This window comes from Arvicanthis niloticus, chromosome 6 (assembly GCF_011762505.2).
Source record: "Arvicanthis niloticus isolate mArvNil1 chromosome 6, mArvNil1.pat.X, whole genome shotgun sequence".
Lineage (NCBI taxonomy): Eukaryota > Metazoa > Chordata > Mammalia > Rodentia > Muridae > Arvicanthis > Arvicanthis niloticus.
The window spans coordinates 87024634-87046941 of record NC_047663.1 but is presented as its reverse complement, the minus strand read 5'-3'; the positions used below and the strand labels follow the sequence as shown (position 1 = coordinate 87046941).

At 48.5% G+C, this 22308-nt stretch overlaps 1 protein-coding gene across 2 annotated transcripts in view; it reads left to right on the top strand.

The window, feature by feature from the left end:
- Stk10 (serine/threonine kinase 10) overlaps positions 1 to 20716 on the top strand; it is a 92405-nt gene extending 71689 nt beyond the window's left edge. For both annotated transcript variants that reach the window (XM_076937054.1, XM_034506484.2), the window contains exons 13-19: positions 7249 to 7341; positions 9356 to 9485; positions 10130 to 10254; positions 11338 to 11526; positions 12042 to 12167; positions 13985 to 14098; positions 18395 to 20716. In XM_076937054.1, coding sequence (XP_076793169.1) covers positions 7249 to 7341; positions 9356 to 9485; positions 10130 to 10254; positions 11338 to 11526; positions 12042 to 12167; positions 13985 to 14098; positions 18395 to 18532 — 915 coding nt within the window. In that variant the 3' untranslated portion in view covers positions 18533 to 20716. The remainder of the gene's footprint in view (positions 1 to 7248; positions 7342 to 9355; positions 9486 to 10129; positions 10255 to 11337; positions 11527 to 12041; positions 12168 to 13984; positions 14099 to 18394) is intronic.
- Positions 20717 to 22308: the final 1592 nt, after the last annotated feature.

The following is a 22308-nucleotide window of genomic DNA, read 5'->3' as shown; positions in this document are numbered from 1 at the left end:
AGCTTACAGTTGCACTGCACTGCCCATCATGGGGGCCGGGGGTGGGGTGGGGGGAGAGATGAACCTGAAGGCAGGAGTTGACATAGAAGCCACGGAGGGTGCTGTTTACTGGTTTGCTCCTCATGGTTGCTCAGCCTTCTTACTTATAGAAGCCAGGACCACCAGCCCAGGGGTAGAACCAACCACAGTAATCTGGGCCCCCCACGTCCGTCATCCATCAAGAAAATGCTTCCCAGGCTTGTCCACAGGCCAGTCTGGTGGGAACATTTTCTCCGTCCAGGTTCCTGCTTCCCAATGACTCTAGCTTATGTCAGGTTGACATAAAACTCGCCATCACAGCCTCTCTTCTTAACAGAGGGGCTGCATGAAGTCCATTACCCCAAGTCCTTGGGGCAGCCACACTGGGGACCCTTGTGCCCAGCCACAAAGCTGTGACACGTGTAGTCCTTTCTCTGTCTTTTGGGTGCCCCTTTCCTGTGTTGGCTTTCCCTCAGGCGGGTCCTTTCTAGGTGGCTTCTGTCAGCTCCTCCTCTTCTTCCTCTTCCTCTTCCCCCTCCTCTTCTTCTTCCCCCTCCTCTTCCTCTTCCCCCTCCTCTTCCCCCTCCTCACTTGGGGGTTCCTACAGGTTCAAGGCTGCCCCTTGCATATGGTGGTGTAGCCTGCATATAGCCAACACACACCTTCCTGAGGCCCTCAATCACCTCTGGGTCATCCCTAATGTCTACTGCACTGCAGCTGCTGTGCCAGTGGTTGGTGTAACTGAAGCAGGGTGTTCTGGGGGGCGCAGGGGGAATGTTGGTTCACTAGGTTTCCCCTGAGGCGTTTTACTCAGTTTGCATGTTGATGAAGTGACGTAATGACTTGTCTCTCTGAATCTGTCCCTGTCTTGAAGCAGAGTTTATGAAATGGTTCAGAGTTCCCTAGCCCTGCACACCATATCCTTGCAAGGAACCCTGGGGGATTTCTTAGTTAAAAGCCAGATTGTTTTTCTGGGGAAAATGGGGTGCCAATACAGTCAGTAACCTCCCTGCCCTGGGGTACAGCTTATCTGCTGTCTGGTGGGGCTTGTTCTCCAGTGCTGCCATGCCTGCCAGAGAACAGTGCTGGCATGTAAATGGTCCCATGAGTCCTTGGGCCTGCATCTTTGCCAAGTGGCCCCACAGGACTCCGCCTTCATTCTTCTTCTGCCTCCTCCCGCCTTCATAACGATGTTTCTAGTGTCCTCCATGCCTTTGACAGAAAACTCAGACCTTGTGCTCGATTGATGTTTTTAATGTTCTGTCCCCCAAACCAGAGCAATCAGCTTGTAAAGGTAGAGTTCTAAGTCTAGAACTGTGGTGTGGTAGCGCGGTCACAGCCACTGAACTGGAACTGAACACCACACCTGATACAGAGGCCAAAGTAGACAGATGAATTGTTCCTTTAGGAATTTTATGTAAATCTGTGTTTCTAAGCCAGAAATCTTCTGTTGCCAGCTCTCTGGGACATTGACAGTGTCTGCACACATTTTGGAGGGTGTCACAGCTTGGGGATGGAGTGGGGCCATCTGTTGATCTCGCTGCTGATGTCCTGTAAATGCATAGGACAGTACCTCCTCACTTTCAAGTCCCCAGAGTCAGTAACTCAGAAGACAGGAGATGCACCTAGAGCAGAGAGGCCAGAAAACATGGGACCAGACTCAGCCGCAAAACCCAAGACCATTTTATAAAAACCAAGGAGGGGCCTGGATAGATGGCTCAGCAGTTAAGAGCACTGGCTCCTTTTCCAGAGGTCCTGAGTTCAATTCCCAGCAACCACATGGTGGCTTACAACCATCTGTAATGGGATCCAATGCCTTCTTCTGGTATGTCAGCGACAGCGTGCTCATATACATAAAATAAGTAAATAAATCTTTTAAGAAATGAAAAGATAAAAAAAAAAAAACCTAGGAAATGGAAGACAGGGTGAGACAGACTAAGCTTGTGGGGTTTGGAAGTCAGATGGTGAGCATGTGTCGATGACATCACACAGATGCTCTGAATCCAGCCTGTCTCCATAGTGAGCAACTGTGAGTGGTCCACTTGCTTGTCTTCCCTAATCCTTGGTCTCAGTCAGCCTCACTGTTTTTCTTTATCTACCCTAATGGTGTGACATGGCGTCTCACTGTGACTTTGAGTTTGCACAAGTCTCTTCATTTGCTCCCTTGCTGCCCGCATGTCACTCTTGTGTGAGGCATTTATCCAAAAATCTTTTGCTCCTTTATTTAGCTGGGAGATTGGTTTATTTTTACTGAATTCTGACAGTTTTCTTTATATTTGGACCACAGGTTCTTTATGAGATGTTATTTTGCAAATATTTATTCTCTGCCCATGGCTTGTCTTGCAAATCCAATTGTTTCCTTTAGGGGTGATTCTTTTGATGGTTTATTTAAGAAGCCAAGAAATTCTTCCTTAGGCATATGGGATGTGCAGTCTTTTAGAAGTTTACCATGTTTTGTTTTGTTTTTCCTGTAAGAACAGTTCAGTTTCTGTAAGGATAAGGTGTGGACAGGCTTGGCATTTGCTGTAGGATGCCTGTCCCAGCACTGTGTGTTGGAAAGATCCATCTCCCTCTGTAAGGTTTTTTGTGGTTTTGTTTTGTTTTGTTTTGTTTTTGTTTTTTGTGGAAGAGGAGGCGACTGTGCATGAGCGGATCTGGTGTGGTGCATTTAGGGTCAGCTTGTCATACGCCATCTGTCTGTGTCTGTCAACTCAGACTCTGGTAAACCTTGGCATCAAGTGGTGTGAGTCCAGAGTCATTGGCCGTTCCACCTCTCTGCCTTTTCAGACACATCATAGTAGCTATCCCCTTGCCCATCCTATAGAGAAGTCTTACCAGGACTTTGGGTCAATTTGGGTAGAATGGCCATCTGAACAACACTGAGCCTCCAATGATAGGCATTTTCTATATGTATATTTTCTTTGATAACTTTTGGTAGTGATTTTTAATTTTTAACTATACAAGTCCTTTCTTTTATTAGAATTACACATGTCTTTTGGGGAGGGTACTTTTATAAGATACTTTAAAATTATCAATTTAAGGTACTGGAAAGGTGGCTCAGCAGTTAAAGGTACTTTTTTTTTTATTTGTTTTGTTTTGTTTTGTTTTGTTTTGTTTTTCGAGACAGGGTTTCTCTGTATAGCCCTGGCTGTCCTGGAACTCATCTGTAGACCAGGTTGGCCTCGAACTTAGAAATCCGCCTGCCTCTGCCTCCCAAGTGCTGGGATTAAACAGTTAAGAGTACTTAACTGTACTTTCAGAGGACCTAGTTCAGTTCCCAGCACCCAGGGGGTAGTTCACAATCGTCTGTAACTCCAGTTCTGGGGGGTGGGGCTCCCAATTTCCTCTTCTGGCCTTTGCTATCACGAGGCACATACGTGGTGCATAGATATACATGCAAGCAAAACACCCATAAACATAAAATTAAAAAAAATTAAAGTACCATTTTAGCTAATTGCTAGAGGATGGAGCTATATTGCTGTTTGTGTTGGTGGTTGTCTATTGGTGGTTGGTCTTGTATCTAGCCTGCCTTTTTCTAGTTTTTGTTGTTGTTGTTTTGTTTTTTGAGATTCCTTGTGGTTTTCTGTATACACAGAAACAGTTTCATTTCTTCTTTGCAGTTCATGTACCTCTTATTGGCTTTATTGTGCTGGCTCAGGTCCAGCGAGAAGTTGGCTAGAAATAGAAATAGTTCTTCCTTGTTCCCAGTCTCCGAAGGAACACGGTCAGTATTTCCTCATTAAGTTGGATGTTAGCACCAGAGCATTGATTTGATTCTGTTTTTTTGGTTTTTTGTTTGTTTGTTTGAGACAGGGGTTTTTTTTTTTTTTTTTTTGGTTTTTTTTTTTTTTTTTTTTTTTTAGACAGGGTTTGTAATAGCCCAGGCTGTCCTGGACTCCATTTGTAGACCTGGCTGGATTCGAACTCACAGAGACCCACCTGCCTCTGCCTCTCAAGGGCTGGGGTTAAAGGTGTGTACCACCATGCCCAACCATTCCAGGGTTTTTGGAAAAAAAAAAAAAGACAGGATCTATCTTACTAAGTAACTGGCCAGCATAGACCAGGCTAGGTAGACCAGGCTAGCTCTGAGCTCAGAGATCTGCCTGACTGCTGCATTAAAAATTATTACTGGCTTAGTTTTAGTTGTTGTTGCTGGTGGTTGGTTGGTTGGTTTGGTTTTTTGTTTATCAAAACAGGTTTTTTGTCTATCTGTTCTGGAACATACTCTGTAGACCAGACTGGCCTCGAACTCACAGAGATCTCTCCCGAGTGCTGGGATTAAAGGCATGTGCTACCACTGCCTGGTTCAAATTCTTTTCCAGTATACTCTGCAACTTCTTCTTTGACCCATGGGCTACTTCCTGTGAATTTTTAAAAACTTCAAGATCCTTTTTCTGATTCAGAACTGTTAGTAAATGTTCTGTGTATGCATGCACTGGGTGGAGTGTAGCATGAATGTCAGCTTGACAGTGTCCTTCATGTCTCCTGCAAACTTTTTTTTTTTCAGTATTGAGAAAGGTATGTTAATGCCTTTAGTTATAAGGGTGAGTTTGCCTGGTGCTCATGTGTGTCCATGTATATGTGGGTACATGTGTGTTTGCAGATGGTTCTGAGGTAGCTTTTAAATGTTGGTCCTTGGGGCCATCTCTGTTTTTTGAGACTGGGTCTCTCTCTCTGGGACCTGGGACTCACCAACTAGGGTGGCTAGCCTGGCTGGCCAGTGGCCCTAAAGATTCCCTTGTCTCTGCCACCTTCCAGGATTACAAACTTGTATCAGTGTACCTTGGTTTTCCTGTAGCTACTAGGGATCAAACACAGATCTTCAGGCTTGCGTGGGGAAGTACTCTCCCATCTGAGCAGTCTCCTTGATCTCTCAAGTTCTCTTTACAGCTATATAGTTTTGGTTTTGTATTTTTGAGGTTATTTTGCTATATAAAATTAAATTGGCATATTTGGGATAGGTAGTGGTGGCTCACACATTTAATCCCAACACTCTGGAAGCAGAGGCAGGAGGATCTCTGAGTTTGACATTAGCCTGGTCTACAGAGCAAGTTCCAGGACAGCTAGGGCCACACAGAGAAACCCTGTCTCAGAAAAACAAAACAAACAAAAATTGGCATATTTTCATTGGGTGTGATGGTGTGTCTTTAATCCCAGAGTCTGGGGCATGTGTAAGTTTGAGACCAGCTTCACAGTGAGCTCCAAGACAGCCGAGACTATACAGTGAGATCCTGTCTCAGGCATAACAAACAAACAAACAGTATATTTTGCCAGGCATGATAATAAATCCCGATGTCCCAGATCATTAGATGGCTGAAGGCAGCCTTGGTAACCTAGTAAGAACCTATCTCAAATGAAGCTAAAAGGAAGAAGGTCCCAGTGGGAAATGCTTGCCTTGCATTGGCAGAAGCCCTAAATATAATCTTTAATATCATCAATAAACACATTATTATTATTATTATTATTATTATTATTATTATTATTATTATTTTGTTTTGAAACAGGGTCTCTCTGTGTAGCCCTAGCTGTTCTGGCCTCAAACCCAGATATCTACTATGCTACTGCCTCCCATGTGCTGGGGTTGAAGGCATGTGAAGCACACCTGGGGTCCTTGTTTTCTTCACTTTTCTTCTCTTTTTTCCTGTGAGTGGTTTTTTTTGTTGTTGTTGTTGTTTGTTTGTTTGTTTGTTTGTTTTATGAGCCACCATGTGGTTGCTGGGAATTGAACTCAGGACCTCTGGAAGAGCAGTCAGTACTCTTAACCACTGAGCCATCTCTCCGGCCCCAATCTTTGCTTTAAGTAGTATTTACATAGAATATATTTTGTGGGGGTGGAGAGATGACTCAGCTGTTGAAAATACCCACTGTTTTTGTAGAAGACCCCAGGTTGGTTTTCAGAACCCATATCTGCCCTTCTCAGGCACCTGCACAGAGAAGTATAGGAAGCACTTGTATATACAAAATGTATTGTATATATAGGGTATATGTATATCGTGTTTATACAGGGTATATATGTACACACTCCCATATACACAGACACATACACAAATTCACATAATTAAAAAATAAAGTAAATCTTGGAAAACATTTTTTCTTAATTCTTCTGACTTGTTGAGTAACATTGGTCTCTTACTGACTGTACATAGTTGGACTGTTTTCCAAACTGCAGCCTGCAGGTCTGTTGTTTTAGTTGGGGTGTTTCTGCTGTTTGCATTTAAAAGATTGTTCCTCTAGTCCTTGTTCCTCTACTTTCCCGTTTCTTGCCTAGCGTTTGGAGAACTTGACTATTTCACTACTCCACTTTACCCCCTTACTTGGTTTAGATATTTGCCTATTTGTGTATTATGCCTGGTGGTTTCTCTCAGCACGTGATGTAATGTGCACACTTTGTCATTCAGTATCCGTTTAGAATGTGTACTGTAATGCCAAGGTGAAGCTACAGAGGTCTCGAGACTCTGTACATTTCTTTTTGTTTCCATAGACAGACAACCCTGTTAGGGTCATTTAAAACAGGACTTGCCTTCTGTGGGTGGAGGCTTCGTTTCCCAGAGCCAGTGTTGCTTGGTGCAGAGCTGACCCTGAGGCTTTTGGGAAGCTCGTTCCTAGAAACAAGGATTTCCGCTTTCTTATATTCTTCTTGTGACATTGACCCATACTGTCTGGCCTGCCTAGGACCCATTTCCTGATTCTCTGGCCAGAAACACAAGGTTCCTTGGGAAGTTTGCACTGCCGTTTCTGTTACTCCACTGTGCCGGTCTCGGGGTAGTGCAATGGTAGGAAAGGCTTAAAAGAGCTGTTCCTTGCTTGCATGGGTATCATCTTGGGCAGACACCATTCTAGGGAGACTTATATCTCCCAGGAAAGAAACCAGCTTCTCCCAGCAATTTAGCAATGGGCCCTGCAAGAGTCACGTGCTACCTCAAACCAATCTCTGTGGCCAGGAGTGTGGAATACTCTGGGTCCTGCATCAGCCTAGATCCCCTGTGACCCTGGAGGGAGTCCACTCACCTGCACCTTAGGGACTAGAGCGTCTCAGCAGAGGGTCAGGGATCATGCAGAAGCAGAAACACCTTAGGGACTGAAGTCGATACTGACCCCAGAGACCTTAGGTATTGACAGCATATCTGCGCACCTGATATTTCATGCATTGAGAGGACTAGGACTTGTAGTGCAGCCAGAGAAGGAAGAGCCATGGTGCAAGCTGTCCTCCGTCTGCCATGTCTGCTGCAGGTGAAGAACGAGGTTGAGAAACTACCCCGGCAGCAGCGGAAGGAGAGCATGAAGCAGAAGATGGAGGAACACTCTCAGAAAAAACAGCTGCTGGTAAGTCTCCAGCCTCCAGCACACAGTGGATAGAACCCAAATGGCAGCTGGCCCCCTTCTCTTACCTGCCCAGGCCTGCTGCTTGAATATCTGCCTCCTGTTCTAAGTGCCTCAATCTAGCCCATCACTCACTGGCCCCTATCATCACCCTCTCTGATTGTCCTTGCTCCCCCAGAGTGGGTCCTGTCATGTCTAGCTGCTGCAGCCTGCACCCTAGTCCTGCCTGCCTCACTGCAAGATTGTTTATCTGTCACATCTCCTGTCAGCCCAGATCAGTCACCTGCCTGCCTTGGTGTCTAAAAGACATCAAAGTCTTGGTCTCTCAGATTTGGCTCTAATGTCCTGAGGAGGAGCTTGCCTCTGTCCTGTTGGCAGGCCAGGACCTTTGTTATTCCTGACCCATTCTTTCCCTCCACTCCTTCATCTCTTCCTGACGTATGGTACATACACACACACACACACACACACACACACACACACACATACACCAAACACAACACATTTCCTCCTACACACATTAATATACATGCCTCAACACATAACATGCAACATACATGCATGCTAAACACACACTACAGATTTACACCACACACACATGCCAGACATACACACAACACATAATACATTCCCTCCTACACAAAACATGCACATACCCCAACACGTAACATATACATACATGCTAAATACACACTACAGATATACACCACATACACATGCCAGACATACACACAACACACATAACACATTCCCTACCACATACAACACACACACGCCCCAACATGTAACATACAACACACATACATACATGCATGCATGCATGCATGCATGTTAAGCACACATTACAGATATACACCACACCAGACATACACACAATACACACATGACACATGCCCCTCATATAACACACTATATACACACAACACACCTGCCCTGACATATAACATACAACATACATGCATACTAAGCACACACTACACACACACACACACACACACACACATATTTCCATCCACCCATATTTCTCTAATCTTTGTGCCCGTACTTCTGTTAGTGTTGCAGGATCCCATCCCCACAGCTCCCCCAGCTTCACAGCTGGTCTCCCTTCCTGTTCCCTCACTTCTTTCTCTCGGAGCCAGCAGGTACTGTTGATATAAAATCCAAATCTGCCTCTGTTACCCTTTCTTCCCTCAGCTCTGGGCCTTCAAACCCTCTGTCGCTCTCATTATGTCTATAAGCTGAGGGCCAGCTCCTCACTGTGCCTGCTGCTGCCTGGCCCATTGGCCCCGCCCAGCTTGACCTTTGCCCTCAGTCCAGTTCCCCCACCCCCCTACCCCCTTGCTAGAATGATACTGTTTTCCTCACTGTAGGGTCTTGCACATGCTGCCTCATCAGCCCTGGTGCAGGCAGTCGTAGCCCGCGTTTACCAGATGCTTGACATATGATCTGGTCCAGTGCTCGTGGTACCTTGGGGTTGGAGTTTTTTGGTTTTCCATTTGCAGAGGAAATCGTAGCTCAGAAAGGTGACGCTGCAGAGTTGATGGCAGCGGGGCAAGGCCTAGTCCTTGGTCTGATTCCAGACTTCCATCCTTTTCCGAGTACCTCACAACCTGGCTCTTTCCTCTGGGTGAGGTTGGTTAGTAGAAGAAACAGGCTTTTATGTTGAGTAGCATAGAAGGGTGCCCATACCCAATAGTAATGTGCATTTCTCAACACAGTAATAGAGATGGAGTCTTTGGAGTCTTTACTGTTTTACCATAAAGGAAGGAATGTGTGCCGTGACAGATGTATGAATTCCCCCAATTCCCTCATCAGTACATAAGTGCCCTCTTCCGGCCTCTGCTGGCACATGTGATACATATACATACATACATACATACATACATGTCAGCCAACACTCACACACACACAAAATAAACAAACAGACCAAGGCTGGGAGAGAGGCAGACAGGTTCTCATCTTCACAGAGAGCTGTCTCCAAGTCACCCGTGTAAAGCCTCGTCATCTCTTCCCACAGGACCGGGACTTTGTAGCCAAGCAGAAGGAGGACCTGGAGCTGGCCATGAAGAAGCTCACCGCGGAAAACAGGCGTGAGATCTGTGACAAGGAGCGCGATTGCCTTAGCAAGAAGCAGGAACTCCTCCGAGGTGGGGCCCAGAGTCACCCTGAGTGGTGGAACTAGGAGCATCCCCCTGCCCCAAGAAGTCAGGAGCGAGGCAGGGACACCAGTTACCACTGTGCGCAAAAACGGCGTCTTGTGCGACCACCACCTGCCCTACTGTATGCTAGTTTTCATACCTGATCTGCCAGCTTCCTTCTCCTTGTAAGACTGCCCCTCCCATGATCCTTATGTGTGATCCTATGATCACATGATCCTATGAGGAAACCACACTGGGAAAGATGCCCTGCATCTTATCTGGTGGTGCTACTGTAAGTGTGTTCCACAGTCCAAATGGCTTAGAAGCAACAGAAAGGCAGCAGAGCCTAAGGTCAAGGCTCTGTTAGACTCAGTGTGTGCTGAGGACCTGCTTCCCTGTGGACTTGCTCACCCTGGTTATCTCCACCTGGGTCTCAGTTGCCCATCCGAAAAGGAGTGTTATGTAGATTGGTTTCTATGGCTCAGCCAATGGGGTCTACTGAGGTAGCCTAGGTGCCCATTCCTCTGAGCCCAGCGGACTGGTTCTCAGTCCCAGTGGAGACCTGGGGGAGTTGGGGGCCGGGAGTGGATGGCTTGTTCTGTCTCCTGCCTTGTGCACTCCTCACCGTGTGGGTGGCGTGTCCTCCTCCGCAGACCGTGAGGCAGCCCTGTGGGAGATGGAGGAACACCAGTTGCAGGAGAGACATCAGCTCGTGAAGCAGCAACTTAAGGACCAGTACTTCCTGCAGCGGCATGACCTGCTGCGTAAGCACGAGAAGGTGAGGCCTGGCGGGATGAAGGACGGCTTGATGGCGGCACCCAGGAAGGGCTACTGCAGCCACAGTGAGGGCCCAAAGACCTTCCCCAGGTGCCCTGTGTGAGGGGCAGGAACCAAGGACACTATGTAAGGGATAAAGATGGGGCAGGTAGCTCCCTTGCTCACCCTGACACCTCAGGGCTTGGCTCTCAGTTCAGAGACAGTCCTGGACTACTTGAAACTGCTCTACCCACCCCCTAAGGGGGGGGGAAGATGATACTTCTTGACTTGTTGGGGGTTCTCTCCCCAGAACTGTCCTAACTTGAAGGTAATATTATAGATGCTCTTCAGGCACAGACCCAGTGGGCCCCGAGCTTAGTCACACAGGTCTGTTGTAGCCCATCGAAGGGTGTTTCCTCTCAGGAGCATGTGGCCAACCAGACCTGTGGCTCACTACCACTGTCCAGCATCCAGAAGACTGTACTAGATTTTGTCCACCCAGGAAAAGATCCACATTCAAAGTAAGGGCTCACCTGAACCACATTGTCTTCACACCACTGCCAAGTCAGAAAGCTGAGGGTCCAACCATCAGAAGTCAGAGACAGCCAGGCAGTGGTGGCACACGCCTTTAATCCCAGCACTTGGGAGGCAGAGGCAGGCGGATTTCTGAGTTCGAGGCCAGCCTGGTCTACAGTACAGAGTGAGTTCCAGGACAGCCAGGGTTACGCAGAGAAACCCTGTCTTGAAAAACCAAAAAAAAAAAAAAAAAAAAAAAAGTCAGAGACACTGTAATATTAAAAGAACAAAAAACATCGCTGCAGAAATGACTTGGTGGATAAGGGAGCTTGCCACCAAGCCTGATGACCTGAGTTCAATTCCCAGAGCCCTCATAGCACAAGAAGAGAACCGATTCCCGCGATGTGTCTTCTGAGTGTCATACTCATGCTTGACCCCACCCCCACCCCAATAAAATAAGTAAATAAATGTGAAAAGGAAAAACTGAAAGAACAAATGTCGTTGAACCGTAGAAGTGAGCTAACAGCTTTTCCGTGCTGGCATCCTCCCTGCCTAGAGCTCCCCTCACCTCTGCTCCGTGTCCCTCCAGGAACGGGAACAGATGCAGCGCTACAACCAGCGCATGATGGAGCAGCTGAAGGTCAGACAGCAGCAGGAGAAGGCGCGGCTACCCAAGATCCAGAGGAGCGAAGGCAAGACGCGCATGGCCATGTACAAGAAGAGCCTGCACATCAATGGTGCGGGCAGTGCCTCTGAGCAGCGCGAGAAGATCAAGCAGGTGGGGGCTGCGTCTGGTAGATTGTGAGCAGTGAGTGTTGGGGGAGCTTGGTACATCAGATATTAGTTAGAGCCCAGAGTATAAGTCAGTCGTGGCCTGGAAGTTTCAATAGCCCAGGAGAAACTTCCCTTGATGGACAGATCCTTGTTCAATAGAGTTTGTCATGCACTGGTTCCTTTCATGACACCATGCTTTTACATGCATGACATTGTGTGTTCTTGTCCACCACGACACTCCTGTGTGACATAGGCCTCTGTGATTTCTCTCCTGGCACATGTCATCTTGCCCTATCAGGTGACACAGCAGGGTGACACCGGTGTGAGATCAGAGGCTGGGTCTCCACTCAGGACAAGTTTCAGTAGTGAGAGCATAACCTGAGCTGGGTTGGGCTCAGAGCATCACCACCCAGTCCTGAGATGGGCCTTGCTGGCTCACAGGCTGAGCTAGGCAAAGTCTCCACTCACCCCCACCACCACCACCACCCTGGGCCAGCCATTAGCATCCTCTTTCTGCAGTTCTCCCAGCAGGAGGAGAAGAGGCAGAAGGCCGAGAGGCTGCAGCAGCAGCAGAAACACGAGAACCAGATGCGAGACATGGTGGCACAGTGCGAGAGCAACATGAACGAGCTGCAGCAGCTGCAGGTACTCAGCCCCGTGCCTCAGTTTCCCCAAGGCAGTCAGTGCTCAGAGGCCAAAGGCTCCCCAGTAGGGTTGATCTGAGTTGATCAAGCCCAGGCGAGCTGATGCCAGCCTGCCATGCTACTCTCAGGCTGTTCCCTTGGGCAAGTGGGACGGCCCTCCTAGCCTTACTTTTTTTTTTCTCTGAAGTAGCCGTAGGGTGGAGGTGATGTCTCCTGTTGGGCAAGACTGGTATGTGGATTTGTGAAGAGGGTGGTGGAGCTGAGTGGCCCTCAGTTTGGCCCCATGCATTAGGGATATGAACAAGCAGGAGGTGTTTGTCCATCAGAACCTGAGAGTGCTAGTGCCCCCACCTGGACTCAAGTAGCCGAGCACCTGAGGGCCCAGTTCCAGGAACTGCTGCCTGGCACCCCTTTGTGGTGGAGCGAGGAATTGCACTTGACAGGTGGTGCCAACTCCAGCCTCTGTAACTTCAGGAGGGTGCTTTGGGTTGTGATAGATAGAGAGACTTGCAAAGGATGGCCAGCACCGGAGGCTGCCAGACAGGGACTCGTCCATGTGGGTTTTAGCCAAGCATTCTCATGTTATCATTATGTGACTGTTGTCTGAGAGATCCACTGAGTGGTACACAGTTGGTCACAGGACACAGTAATCTGAGTATTCATGACTAGATAGATTTATAAACTCCAAGAAGCTTCTAACCTAAGGCCCAAAATAAAACCCCTCTGAGGGGCTCTCCTTCCCCAGCCTGTAGGGCGTTTTTTTTGTTGTTTGTTTGTTTTTTTGTTTTTTTGTTTTTTTTTTTTTTTTTTTGCAGATAAAGGCCTTGTCCTTGCCTTAGAAGTTCCTGTAGCAGGGCTCAGTCCCTGCAGGGAGCTAATAGGGACCTCACTCCTGCCTACCGCATAGACCTCAGGTAAAATTTAGAAGGCTAAGGACTTACCTCAGAGCATGTAGCAGAGATGGGGAGATCCCTCAGCCTCGTTCCTCACGAGGAACGTCTCCTGAGGAAATGACATGAGGCAAGAGATATTACCTATAAGTTACATGTGTCATGTGATATGTAATTAGACGCGATGCACAATTATACGTGTATATATAATATACCTTTGTATAATTATACATTCGTAAGTAACTATACACAGAGATTTAGTCAGCTTGGGCTGCCATAGAGAACTATTGTTGCTGGAGGCAGAGCAACACACCTGTGGTCCTGCCGCTTGAAAAGTGTCAGTAGGAGGATAGTGCGGGACCAGGGGTTACAGGCTGCAACTTATTGATTTATTTATGGGATGTTTGTGCATGTGTGTGAGTTTGGGCTGGTGCACACCCCGGCGCACGCCTGCGGTTCGGAGGACAACTTTTGGAAGCCAGTTCTGTGGTCCTTTCACAGTGGGTTCTGGGGATTGAACTCAGGTTGTCAGGCTTTGCCCATCGGGCCCTCTCACCATCCCAAAACATTTTTAAAAGCCAGACAATGTCAGAAGCACACAGAAGGGCAGGCGGGATGCCCAGTGACTTCTTACCCAGTGTGCACACAGGCCCAACAAGTGTGATCCCCAGAACCCATGCGAAGGGAAACAGAGAGAACTGAGTCCACACACCTGGCCTCCACCATGGCATGCTTGCTCAAACATGCACAACACGGTTACCATTCTGGAATAGTCGTCCAGGCACTGCTTGGTGCAAGTGTGTTAACCGCATGCAGAGTTGTGGATAACGGCCAAGGCATATGAGCCCATGGTGGCAGTGCCCTCAAGGATGCTGTGGGTCTGTTTCCCCAGCCTTCCGCCTCCTCACCCCTATTCTGCCTATTACAGAATGAAAAGTGTCATCTGTTGGTAGAGCACGAAACCCAGAAGCTGAAGGCCCTGGATGAGAGCCATAACCAGAGCCTGAAGGAATGGCGAGACAAGCTTCGGCCACGCAAAAAGGTACTGCAGTGGGCTCGTGGGTACCTGCCTGTGACATCCGAAGCCCTGTTTTTAAACTCTTGCCTCACGGCAGCCCTAAATTGGTCTCTTCCTGAAAGACAGGACCCATCTGTCTTTGTTGTGCTGAACACTGGCAGCTCTCTGAACCCCTGAGATAGCAGGGCACGTCTGCATTGGTCCATGTGCACCTGGGGCAGAGGACCGCAGGCTGGCAGGAAGTCACTCTGTGAGGTCAAAGGCCAGTGCCAGCCACTTCACTTTCTGAATTGGTTTCCTAATGTGTAAATCACTGTGCATGGTCTGGGGTGGAACTCAGAGACAGGGTACCTGCCCAGCATGTCTGATGCTCTGGGGTCTGCCTCAACACCAAGGCAAACAAACAGCCATACACTCAGCATTGTAAGCCATACTCTTTATCAAAAGCTGTAAGGATAGGATTCAAAAGTTGGGGGTCTCTGCAGGGCATCTCCAGGGTCTCACAAGGCCAGAGTCAGGGCTGGGCTCTTGGCTGTGGCTCTGAGGAAGGAACCCTTCCTGGATCATGGAGGTTTTTACAGAATCCTCACTGCAGAGGCGCTGTGACCAGGTGCTGCGTGCTCTCAGCACCTTGCCTTCTCAGGATGGGCTGCCCCCTCAAACTGTGAGCCAAAACAGAACCTTCCGCTCTTAGCTGCTTTTCTCTGGGTATTCAGTTGCAGCAGTGAGAAGGTAACTGATGCACTGAACATCACGGGCCTCAGCATGGTCCTGCTGTGATAAGATTATAGAGTCGTCTAAAGAGTTATCAACCCACAGCATTTTGTTTTGGTTTTTTCGAGACAGATTTCTCTGTGTAGCCCTGGCTGTTACGGCACTACCTCCATAGATCAGGCTGGCCAGGAACTCAAAAATTCCCATGCCTCTGCCTCCTGAGTGCTAGAACTAAAGGCATGCTCCACCCCTCCTGGCTCAGCTTAGTCATTCTTAGACTCTGAGGAGAGAGTTACCCTTGTTACCCTTGACTTTGTGACCCATGACCTTGTGCCCACGTGGCCTGATATCCTGAGGTTTTTTTTTTTTAAGCCACTGTACCCAGACAGGAGACAGGCAGTGCCCTGCTGGGATTTCTGACACTAAGCCCACAGGTACACATTGTTCCAGCTGGCTCTGGCCTCAGAGAGTGAACACGCACCTGCCTGTCTGGCTCTGGGCAGCTGTTTCCTGCTCACATCCTAAGGGTCTGGAAAATGAGCAGTCGCAGTCGTCTCTCCTGGCAGCTTCCTGTGACCTTCGATGGTTTCCTCAGGCTCCTGGGAGCAACACAGGCTAGTGTTTGGAGAGCCGGCCCTGCACCCTGCCAGTGGGACTGCCTTGGGGCAGGATGCTTCACAGCTGTCTGAGTTGCTGCTGGCAGAAGGGCCCAGAGGTGACGGTCCTTTGTGCTCTTGCCTTAATCTCAGCAGCCTTGAGCTCTGTCTCTCTCTTATATCATGTCCTGTGGAGTATTTTTAGAACTCAGACGGCTTCCTTTTAAATAAGTGCAGACTTCCTGATTTTGCTGGCATCCCTGTGAGGACAGAGTGGGGCTTCAGTGTAGTCTGCTCTCTCTCTTCCTGGCCTGCCTCACCTTGCCTTGTTAGACTGTAAAATGCAGAAATACTATCTACCATAAGCTACTGTTAGCACATTGCTGCCAGCTGGCTAAGTCTGCCCATTACCCATTTTTTTTGTTTTTTTTGTTTTTTGTTTTTTTGTTTGTTTTGTTTTGTTTTGTTTTTTTCGAGACAGGGTTTCTCTGTATAGCCCTGGCTGTCCTGGAACCCATTACCCATTTGTTAATAAGTTTGTTTAGAAAGAAACTCATTCATTTGCCTCCACCATGGCTGATGCTGCTTTGGAACAGCAGTTGCATATTGCTGTAGAAACTCTGGCCTGCAAAGCATAGCGTCTTCCCTGTAGGACAGGGAAGCCACCCCATGAGATCTCTCGACACTATCACATAAACAAGGCCAGCACAGTGACAGCATCACTGATTGTCCAACACGGGTGGGAGAGAGCTCCCCCACGGCCTCACACTAGATGAAGAGTGAGAGGTAATAAGATGGCTGCTGAGAGAAGAATTCCTCTCCTCCTGGGATGAGCCCCCTGAGAAGCTGTCTGACCCCAGCGGTCATCTGTAACATGCACACACGTGAGCAGCAGTGAACAGACTCAGTGGGTGGTGTTCATATACAGATGAATAGCGTGTGTGTATCTCAAGGATAACTGAAGAAGTCATAGGTTTCAGAGGACCCTTGGGGGAGATAGAAGAAATGAGGTAAATATAGTTAGTACCCATGTATAACATTCTCAAAGAAAAATGTTAAAGTTTACTATCTGGTACATAGCAGGTAACAGGCTGCTGCCTGTGATGGGTAAGGGACAGCAGGGCTTGAGTCACAAGCTTCGGGCCCACTCAGCGCTACACACTGAGCGTCCCCTCAGCAGACACAGAGGACCAGAGTATTTTGGGTTTCCGATCCTTCTCCACGTTTGGGTTATTTGTCTACGTATAATGAGATGTCTCAGAATAAGGCCGAGTTAGTTCCTTCTCTTGTAGTAGAACATCAGAGGTTTGTTTTGGCTACACTGATGTTTGATGTGCTGCTCACATAGAGGCAGAGAGCAGGAAGCAAGGCTGTCATTAACTCTCAGGTCCCCTCCCCCATGACCCTAGCTTCACCAGCTATGCCTTCCACCAGGCCGCGCATGCAAGCCTCAGCTGGCATGTCACGCTCCCAACACCCAAGTCTAGACAAACTTGTTTGTGTCTCCCAGGTGCTTACACATAGCCAGAAGGTATTTTCGACATACTCACCTTTTGATTGCCACTTGACCTGTGAGGTCAGAAATGGTGTCTCTCACTATGATATCGAAGTAGCACTTTGGAGTTCAGATTTTGAGACATCTTGAACTTTCAGACTGGGGATGCTCAGCTCTTCCTAGCTTTGAAATTGGGTGATGTAATAAACCATTCTGTCTAAACAGCAGCAGAACTGTGAGTGGCACCTCCAGCAGGGTCACACACTGGACCCAAGGAGCTTACACACTGGACCCCTGGGGGCTCACACACTAGACTGCTGGAGGCTTACACACTAGACCACTGGGAGCTCACACACTGGACTCCTGGGGGCTCACACACTGGACTCCTGGGGGCTCACACACTGGACTCCTAGGGCCTCACACATAGCACTCCTGGATGCTCACACACTGGACTCTTGGAGGCTCACATACTAGACCCCAGGGAGTCACACACTGGACTCCTGGGGGCTCACACACAGGACTTCTGAGGGCTCACACACTGGATCCCTGGGTGCTCACACACTGGACTTCTGGGTGCTCACACACTGGACTCCTGGAGGCTCACACCCTGGACCCCTGAGGGCTCACACACTGGATCCCTAGATGATCACTGAGCCAGTATAGTAATTTTCCTGGTTTTTGGTTGGTTTTTTTGTTTTGTTTTTTGGTTTTTTTTTTTTTTTTTTTTTTTTTTTTGAGACAGGGTTTCTCTGTGTAGCCCTGGCTGCCCTGGGACTTCCTCTGTAGACCAGGCTGGCCTTGAACTCAGAAATCTATCTGTCTCTGTGTCTAAAGCAAAGGTGCATGCTTCTGCCACCACCACTCAGCCAGGTTTTGTTTGTTTAATTGCCAGCCTTTAAGTGGAGATTTTACATAAACCCAAATCCGGTTTCCCCTCCTGCAGGGTGTCTGATCTTGTCTGAGGGCCCATGCTCTCCTGTCTCTTCAACTTCCTTTTTGAGCTGGTGCTCCAGTCTGAGTGCCCTTGGGAAGCCTTTCTGGTAGGATCGAGTTTATCTGGATAAACGAGCACATGGCCAAGGGAAGCTCCTGTGGAAAGCATCCTCCATTACCTGAGGAGCTCATCCCCCGGGTATCTTAGGATCAGACCCTCAGAGGGACAGGCACACATCCTCCCAGCAGGCAGTGAATGTCTTGACAGGGGGTGAGCATGTTGTCACTCTGCCACCTCTGACTTTCTTGCTGATAGATCTCCCCTCTGGTTTCTCTTTATTCATCCACTCTTTTCCCATCTCAGGAGTCCTGCTTGTGCCCCTTAACAAGTGTTTCCTCAGGATTTGCCCTGGGCCAGTGAGCGGTTCAGTAAGGCATGTGGCATGTGGAGGGGGTGCTTACCTCAGGGACCTTCCACCCAGTCCCTGATGCCTGGGTGGGAGCTGTCCAGAGCAGGACGTGCTATTCTGTGATTGGAATCTTTGGCATCCCACTGAATACCATCTGTTCTCTCTTCCCCAGGCCCTGGAAGAGGATTTGAACCAGAAGAAACGGGAACAGGAAATGTTCTTCAAATTAAGTGAGGAGGCAGAGCCCAGACCCACCACACCCAACAGAGCCAGCAAGTTCTTCCCCTACAGCTCTGGAGATGCTTCCTAACACCCACATCCCTGGGCTGTGGTGGGCAGCGTGGCCACTGAGGCCTCTAAGCCTCTATGAACATGTGACTCAGGACCTCTTCCTCTTGCTTCTGTGCCAGCTCAAATTACCCATCCCCCTGCAGCAGTCCAGTTGTCCACAGTGCCACCCTGGTGCTTCTGACGGTTGACCTCCTCAAGACTCAGATTCCCATCACCTGGAAGTGATTTGGGCTTTTGAGGTCAGGGGCCAGGTGGGACAGGTGTACCCCTCCTGTTTGTCAAAACACCACCAGCTCTACTGTCTGTGGGCACAAGCGCTACCGATGACATCACCACGAACTCATCCTTGTTGTGATCCTTGTGGGTTTTGTTTTATTTTTCTTCTGTAATTCCTCACAGTGTCGGAAAACATCCCTAAGAGCCATTTTGGTTCTCAGCAACCAGCTCTCGGGTGTCCCTGTTCCCCTGCTTCACACAGCTGACTTTGTGCTTGATGAGATGCTGTGTATGTGGGGGTAGGGAATGGGGAAGGGGAGGCCAGAAATGTTCATTCTGCTGGATTCTGACATTTTATCCCATCTTATTCTCTCTCTCTCTCTCTCTCTCTCTCTCTCTCTCTCTCTCTCTCTCTCTCTCTTACACACACACACACAATGCAAACACATCTTGGCCCCCCACCACCACCACCCAGGCTGCCTCTGTCATGGTCTTCTAGGACCAGATGCATTGGAACCTGCTTGCTGCCTCCTGAGCCTGACCCCGGGCCACCGAGCATGTCAGGTGGAGCAGCTGGTGGGGGCATGCTGAGTACTGGCACCAGAGCCCAGAGAAGGCACAGGCTGTCCTGCCAGCCTGCAACTCATTTGGCTGCACACAGAATCCTGTGTTCAGGGGTACACTCCCCTCCACACTTGACTTCTGCTGCCTGGCATGTGCCAATCTCACGTTGCCTGCTTGTCTGCAGGCACCCGGGAAGGCTCCTGATCTTTGCCTAGTCCTGTACTGGAGTCCCACTGTACATCTGAAGTAAGCTTTGGACTTCTCTGTTCAGGAAGAGATGCTTCCCACCCTCAGGAACACGCTGAGCTCAGGAAAATGCCGAGCCTCCATGCCTGGGCATTCGGGTTGCTCAGGTAGCCCCCCAAGATGCAGAGTCCCATAGGCTACCAGGCCCAGAAAAGCAGCTGATTCACTCAGACCGCATTCACTGATCAAGTTTCTCTTGACTCTGATGCCTAAGTGCTCAGTTAAAATACAGGTAAATGACTGGCCGCCTCATATACCCTCTCTTTAAGAAGCCCCTTCCCAGGGTTGATGATGGGATGGGGTGGGAGGGTGGGGGACCCAGGCAGTTGAGTCTGGCAAGTGGCTGAGACCTCAGCAGTATTTCTCCATCACTGCCCTATGCGGAGGCAACTTTCTAGAAAGTTTCCTCAGATGAAAGCCGGGTGCTTGGGAGGGAGGTGGGCTAGAAAAAAAAAAAAATAGGAAAACAGATCTTGGAACTCTCAGATTTTGTGTGCAGTAAAGAAGTTCACGAGCCCCAGGAAGGCAGGCGCTAGTTCTCAGGGTAGCAAGCGGTCAGCTTGCTTTCAGGCCTCATACCAAGGAGTCTTGAGGAACGGTTGACATCTTTCTTTCTGGTGCATGGGGGCTGGGAAACACAAATCGTCAGAGTGCAGGGGTAGGACTCAGAGATGGCAAGTGGGCAAGGCCATGCCTGCAGGTGGCCAGGCAGGGCTCTGTCACGGTTTACAGTCTCTGCTTGGTTGCATTCGGGGAACTTGACAGTAGCTATTAGGCAAAATGCCAGTTTTGTGGGTCAGGTAACAGTCTTTGACCACTCCCTGACATCAGACTGTTCCAGGCCTTTGTTGCGACCACCTGAGCCCTGGTAGCTCTGCTGTGCCTTTTGGAGCGGGGTCTAGCCTAGTCTTCCAGCCTCATCCTTTAGCATAAGTGCAATGCCTGCCACTGATGAAGGCCCACGCAGTATTCCTCGTGCCCTGCGCTAACATTTTCTGTACAGGGACAGGCAGAAATGTTTTTAGCGCAGTAAATATAACTAACTTATATTCCCCTTCATGAAGGATAAAAGTAATGTGTACATCATTTCCAAGCACTGTGTATAATTTTTGTAAACTGTTCTCTGCAAACAAAAAATTGTAAATATGCTTCTAATAAAATAACAAGGTGATTTGCATGCACTGTCGTTCTTTCTGGTTGGAAAGGGAAAACAGGTGTGCTTCCCATGTTTGCTCAGCAAGGAAGTATTTATCCTCTGAGTTTGTAGGAGCCTCCTCCATCAGGCAGCAGGTCAGACCAGGTCAGAGGAAAGAGGCCATATTCTCTCTGGCCATTCAATATCATTCTGATTTAAAGATGAACATTGGTTAACAAACAACCCCAGATTTCTTATGGTAATGGACTGAATTTTTTCCATAACTCTGATAAGAAAGTAGATTTGGGGACAGAGCTATCATCATGCTAATCTCAGGACACTGCTGAGGGACACCTGTGGAACTCACCCTTAGAGTTTCTCCCTCTGATGATGCCACCACACCTCTCTCCAGCTGGCACTGCTTGCCATCAATGCTGTATTTTAAAGGAATTTTTCAGGACAGACTTAACTTGATGGTCGAGTGCATGTGCAAGGGTCTGGGCTCTGTCTCTGATCTAGGGGGAGAAATAGAAATAGAGTTTCCATTTGTCTGCCTGTGCCTCTCAAAATACTGCTTGTGTTCTTACCCTGGAAGATGTCAGTGGGGCTCCAACTGTTACCCGGAGAAACCACGGGCATCCCACACTGCACGGGTTTTCTCCTCAGTTTTAAATTGTAGTGACTCAACTTGCATTGCTAGGTCCAGTTTGCTGTGTCTGTGCATATGTGTCCTGTTACAGACAACTGTGTAGCTACAGTTTTTCTAAGTCATTGATACCTACTTATCCTGAGGATCAGTTTCATTTGTAGTCAACATAATAACCTCACTATCACACATTTCAAACTATTACTTCGAGAAGGACTTTAAATTCATTGTGGAATACCAAAGGACTTCACAGTACACAAAACAAAACAAAAACAACAAAAAAAACGCAGTCTGCTTAGCATCGAGCTGCTGCTGCCCTGGAAATCTTGTGACCAGCAGAGGGCAGGCCACAACCGTGGTGCTGCATGGCCTCTGGACTCAGGCTGTTGGTGTGGACACAGCATCGATTGTTGATTGCTTATTGTCTGGGGGATGTAAATGAGCAGAGGGCTGGCATGCTTGCCATTAAGAGCTAGAAAAGTGAGTTTCCAAGAATTCAGGAGACTGGCGAGCCCCCCAAGGCATTAGGAAATGTGGATAACTTGGGAAATGAAATCATCCTATGTTAATTGACCCCTCTCAAAGCAACCGGCAGGGGAATGAGCGATTCCCGGATGCTGTCTTCAGCATGCGCACCCTAATGGAGACAGAGACTTGGGAAAACAGCATTGGTTCAGACTGACTGCTGCCTGGGAGAATCATGGAACACCCCCTAGGAGAGCCACCCTGTCCTCTAGGGCAAACAGGTCTATTCCAGAACGACATGCACTAAGGCTGGCTGGTTTATCAGCATAAGGCTAGAGAGAGGTTGGGCCAAACAAGAATGCCAAGCCAAGATAACCCTCCTCTAAGAGCTGCAGAGTGGGGAAGAGGCTGAGAAGGACTGAGGAGTCATTGTACAGGGCTTTGTACAGGCATTGTACATTGTACAGGCATTGTACAGGAGTCATTGTACACTGAGAGTTTAGAAGGAAAGGAAGACCTACCT